Source organism: Lampris incognitus, chromosome 2 (genome assembly GCF_029633865.1).
Source record: "Lampris incognitus isolate fLamInc1 chromosome 2, fLamInc1.hap2, whole genome shotgun sequence".
In the NCBI taxonomy this organism is placed as follows: Eukaryota; Metazoa; Chordata; class Actinopteri; order Lampriformes; family Lampridae; genus Lampris; species Lampris incognitus.
Window position 1 is genome coordinate 15,103,467 of NC_079212.1, and position 6,000 is coordinate 15,109,466.

The window sequence follows — 6,000 nt, forward strand, 5'->3', positions numbered from 1 at the left end:
GTCTTGGGCTGGCGGAGGTTATAGGTAGGCTGCACCACATGTTTTGTTTCTTCTGCTGTCTGGTGGGGGGGGGGGGTGCCATATACCTCTGAATTTCATCTTCTCTAACTGCCAGCTCTCACATACTACGCTGTTCTCAACGAAAGTATAGGTACCATTTTCGATTTCTCTCAGTCTGTGTGTGTGTGCGTGCGTGCGTGTGTGTGCGTGTGTGTGTGTCTTTTCATGTGTTCGCACTGTATATGTGTTCAGTTGGGTATGTTATTGAATACGGTGTGTGGGAGTGTGTGTGTGGGTGAATGTTCTGGTTTATGTGTGTGTGTGTATGTGTGTGTGTGTGTGTGTGTGTGTAAGAACCGCGTGCGAGATTATTCGCGAGCGTCTCTAGTGCTAGAACGTGGATCAGTATCTCCTCAGATGTTTTTTTTTTACCCCCTACACGCCCCCTCCCCCCATGCCCCCTAAAACGAGACGGGGGATGCATAACTAGATTTAAGGTTATGTAATTGTGACTGGAGGCACCGAGGGCCTAGCATCTCTATATAATCCACTCTTATTTAGGTTAAACCCATCTCTCTATGTATCTGTGTGTGAGGGCAGAGGCAACCCCTTATCTCTCCCTTACCACTGCTTAGCCTCTCCTCCGCGAACGTGCCTCATCTGGGGCAGAAAGTCCTGACATCTGTCACACACAATCCTCCACCAAGCAGCTCCAGGAATATCTTGGTTGCCAGGACCTCCTCCTCGGGCAGCTCTGTGATTTGCCTTGCTTCTTCGATGGGGTCGTTGCATTGTTATGTGGACCCAGAGCCAAGAACATCTTATAATTTCGAAGTTTATTATCGACTACTTAGTAGACATAGCAACAGCATTGATAGGCCGGTATTGATTCGTGATGGTCATACTCGTGTGACCAACGGTGTGTTGTTTAAGTTACAGCACAGCTTTTTTTGGGGGGGGGGGTTTCCCCCTTTCCCCCCAATTGTATCCGGCCAATTACTCCACTCTTCTGAGCCGTCATGGTCACTGCTCCACCCCTTCTGCGGATCCGGGGAGGGCTGCGGACTACCACATGCCTCCTCCGATACATGTGGAGTCACCAGCCTCTTCTCTTCACCTGATAGTGAGGAGTTTCACCAGGGGGACATAGCGCGTGGGAGGATCACTCTATTCCCCCCAGTCCCCCCCCCCTGAACAGGCGCCCTGACCGACCAGAGGAGGCGCTAGTGCAGCGACCAGGACACATACCCACATCTGGCTTCCCACCCGTAGACACAGTGTCTGTAGGGACGCCCGACCAAGCCGGAGGTAACACGGGGATTTGAACCGGCGATCCCTGTGTTGGTAGGCATCGACCGCTACGCCACCTGGATACAGCACAGCCGTTTGTCCTGCTCACAGTGTTTGCACTTGTGTGTTTTGTTTTGACTGTACCGTTAATGTCTGCCCATTCAGAGCGGGTTCATAAAAGGACACTCTGGGCGCCCTGTTCATATTTATGAGCTGCAGAGGTGTGGAGCTGACGAGGTTGTGCGTGTGTGTCGCCTCAGACTCTGAGTTCACCGCCGATGAACCCGTTCACTCTGTTATATTGATAATACAACGATGTGATACCTGGGCTGTACCACATGGATATCAGATGGGTAAGGACGTTGTCTTAACGCTAGATATTGTTGTCTGTAGAGCGTGAGGATTTTGAGAGAGAGAGAGAGAGCGAGAGAGAGAGAGAGAGAGAGAGACGGAGAGAGAGAGAGAGAGAGAGAGAGAGAGAGAGAGAGAGAGAGAGAGAGAGCGTGTTAGTGACTGAGCAGATGTCTAAATAAGCAGCATACATACACTGGCACACTCACCACAGTGTCGTTTTAATCCCTCTTTTCCGCTGCTGTAGTTTTTGTAAATGTTATGTTGAATATTTGATGGCTTCCACATTGATGGAGCATGACACCTGGGCCGCCCACCTTCTGCTCGCACAACTCCCCGCAGGAGGAGGGCTGTTCATGCCTAATGGTGGTCCTTACCCCGGGGAACAACCCAAGCCAACAGTATTGCGCCGTGCAACAGTGATTGGTGCTGTGCATGGGAGCGATTCATAGATGTGATTCATACATGTGATTTATATATGTGAGTTATATATGTAATTTATATATGTGATTTATATATGTGATTTATATACTATGTGATTTATACATGTGATTTATACATGTGATTCATATATGTCATTTATATATGTGAGTTATATATGTGAGTTACATATGTGCTCCATGACAATAGCTTGTTTTGATTTCGATCAGATGCTATTTGTATTGTTCAAATCCTCAGTTTATTAGAAACATTTTGGGCATAAACAGGATTGCACTGATCAAAAGAAGTGTGTGTGTGTGTGTGTGTGTGTGTGTGTCTGTGTGTGTCTGTGTTTGTGTGCATTTTTTACAATCTGAATGCTGCTCGCCTAGCAGGGACCATAACGATGGTTGTCAGCACTGGCTGGTTGCTAGGTAACAATTACCTGACTGTGGTTTACTTGTGCAGAGGGCTGTGTGTGTGTGTGTGTGTGTGTGTGTATGTATGTTTGTATATGTGTGTGTTTGTATATGTGTGTATATACGTATACATATATATGTGTATCTGAGTTTCATCCGTTTTTGTGTGTGTGTGTGTGTGTGTGTGTGTGTGTGTGTGTGTGTTTGGGAACGGAAAAATATAGCAAAGCAGACCGCCGGCCAGTGTTTCCACTACTGGCCAAAAAAACCCAAAACATCAAAACGAGATTTATCCCCACAATAACAGCAGCTACACCATATCTGTTTCCATGCTGCATTTTTTTTTTTGAAAAAAAATAATTGTGTCTTATATCTGTTTGTAACATATTACAACATGTTATAGCAACTAAATCAAAGAAAAAGCCTAAGTTAAATCTTCTATTGTGATGGGTTTTTTTTCTTTCTTCTTTTTGGCGTTGTTTTTTTATTTAGATTTCTCCATTTTTGCATGTGTAAGTAGGTTGCAGTTCGTCATTGTGTTTAGATGTTGGGACATCTGTTGTAGTGTTTGTGTTACTGAATGGGGAGAGCCGCAGGAGGTGAAGCAGGAGCATGGGCTGGCATAGTAGATGATGATGTCACAGTCTGGCTGCACCACAGGGCCACACCTATAGAAAAGCAACCGAGAGGAGCAAAACACTCCGCCTCCACTCAGACTGTCTACCTTCAGGAGGAGCGTCTCAGTTCTGACTCGTCATTTTGCACATCGGGAAAACAAGACCAGACCGTATTGAAATCTTTCAGGGCTGAACAATGTGTGGCTTCTGAATCAGCATCGCAATATACACATGCACGTTGCCAAGGATGCAGTGTAGGGCAATCTGGGTCCATCTCTTATGTTGGGTTAAAACTGTTAGTGCATGATAGAAAATGAAATCTAGCAAGGTCCACTTGTTTATGAAGAAAAATATTCTAGCACATCTGACAAATATAATTAATCTGATTGGATGACTTTTTGGGACAACTGCCTTATCCGCACCCCCCCCCAAAAAAACCCACCTAATCATTGCTCGAGTGGTAAATGATTTGCAAATGGAGCTTGGAAAGTTAAAAGCTGCATACATCGGGTGAAATAATTTTTTTATTCTTTAATATTGGTATATGTTGCAAAAAAACCCCCCAAAAATATCAAGTTATTGTTTTTTTTTCTACTCTTGTTCAGGCCTAAAAGCGTTTAAATTCCCAAGACTTTGAATTCAGTTTGTTGGTCTTATCACTGTCAAAGTCAGCTATATTTCCCGCCCACGTGCTTATCAAGCCATTCCAGAGCACAGAGCCAGAGAGAAATCTGTCTCGCTGGTCAAGGCCCTTCAGGAGACCATGGCAGCCCCCCCCCCCCCTCAAGAATAACTGGCCAGCTCCCCAGACATGGATGATATATTTGGAGATCATTAAATGGTCCTAAATGAGACCCTGGCGTGGAGAGCGAGCTCTGACCATCTGGCCCCATTGTGACTGCTGAGGCTCAGTTCAAACGCAGCCAGCAGCATCAGCACCTCTGATTGGATAGATGCTGATTAAGCTTGGGAACTCTCCGGCCAATTGGAGGGCCTCTTAATCATCCGTCTCAATCTGCCCCCACCGCTTGATATCTCTGTTGATTTGACCATTATGCCACATACTTCTCACCCCGTAAATGAGCTGCACACACTTCATCGGTGTACCGCATATGAATGTCGCAATGCATTGTGCCTTATATTCACAGCCGTGGTGTGACATCATTGCATGAGTTGAATGAGGTGAACGCACCCTGGTAGCTCTCTCTCTCTCTCTCTCTCTCTCTCTCTCTCTTGCTCTCGCTCTTCTCACTGAGCAATATAACTGTGAAATTAACAGCTTATTCACAATGCATTTTCATATTATACTGACAACATAGATAATGGAATAATGATTTTTTTTTGCATTTTGTAACTATGTCATATTTGTCAAACCCAGTATGTTGTATGTTTAGATTTCTTGAAGAGATTCAGCAAAGGAAGATAACCATCTCTTTTCCTCTGACATTGTTAGCTCATTCTCTGGCTATTTTTGCATTCAAGGAAATTTCCCCCATGTCAGTGTCACGGCCTCTCATAGCCATTTCCTTGGTCAAAGGGCAGCTCTGCTCTATTGAAGCAATGGCTGCAGCCTCGATTCACATTTTATGCACGTTTTATGCACTTCCTCTGTTGTTTTTTTTTCTCCTGTGTTGTCTCCAGGTCACAAGCTGAACAAGGACCTGAAGCATTATCTGAGCCTAAGGTTTCCGAAGTCCTCCCCAGACTATGAGCTACAGCAGACCATCCGAACCAATCTGTATCACCATGCCGTGCCTTGTGAGTAATAATAATCGTAATAATAATGATTTGTGTATGAAAACGTTCTCTTCACTTGTCTTTCTCTGAGCTAGACTTTTGCGGGGTGGCTATGTGCTGACACGGGGGCTTGAACCTGCAGACATCCGGTTTCCCCAAGTGCTAAGTCATTCACTCATTCATCAGTTTAGGGATAACACACTGTTAGCAGCCGTAACGCTGAGCAGTCATCTGTGTGTCTTTGAAATACCACAAAAAAAAGTCTGCCAGTGACGTCACTGGCTAATGTGAACACGCACTTCCTGGTTCGGTGAGAAAATGCGAATAATAGCAGCTACATTATACAGCCACGTCATGTTGTAATCAGATTTTATGCATTTTATACAAAAATTAAATTAACCACGCCACATTATACAGCTGTATAATGTGTTGTAGTTATTCACATGTTCTTACATAACGCAGAAAATCTGAATTACAACACTATGCAGCTGTATAATGTAGCGCTATTATTCGCATTTTCTCACCGAACCAGGAAGTGCGTTTTCATATTCATGGGCTGTCTGCCACGTCATTGTCAGACAGTTTCAAAGGCTGCTTGGTATTATGGCTGTTGTGTGTCATCCCCGCAAAACACGTATCGAGATAATGTTGAAAACTGTAATTGCGTCTCTCTAACATTTTCTAATGCGCTTTATTCACAATGTGCACCTCACTCTCTTCCAACTGTTTGTTGCGTAGCGATGCAGAGGCAAATACACGCTGGGTTCATGTTTCTTGTTTTGTGCTACTGTCCGCGGAGGTCTCCCGTGTCATGACGGGCCTGGAGCGCTGCCCTTACAGCTGTTACACATAGCAACAAATTGTGTTGCTGAGTCTGTTTGGCCCCAACCAAACATTTAGCATCTTGCCAGACTCTGCAACTTGGTGTTGTTTCTGTCAGGCGCAGCTGAAACTGTGGTCGGGGGCGATAACGCCCAGCTTTACTCGCCACGGTGTTATACTATACTTACTTCTTGTTTATGGTAAATGGGGAAAAAATGGTTGCGTTTTAGTCGTCATGTGTCCCACGATCTGTAGGCTAATAGTCTTTCTCCTCACTCTGCAAATCACCGCTGTGCATTTTGCTGCAGAAACGACAGGGTTTTGACACATCCATAGCCCGTGTG

At 45.1% G+C, this 6,000-nt stretch overlaps 1 protein-coding gene across 1 annotated transcript in view; it reads left to right on the top strand.

Annotated features, from left to right (window-relative positions):
• Nucleotides 1-6,000, top strand: part of LOC130108549 (membrane-associated guanylate kinase, WW and PDZ domain-containing protein 1-like) — a 105,841-nt gene that overhangs the window by 33,262 nt on the left and 66,579 nt on the right. The window contains 1 exon segment of the mRNA XM_056275533.1: nt 4,739-4,855. Within this exon segment, the coding sequence (XP_056131508.1) occupies nt 4,739-4,855 (117 nt within the window).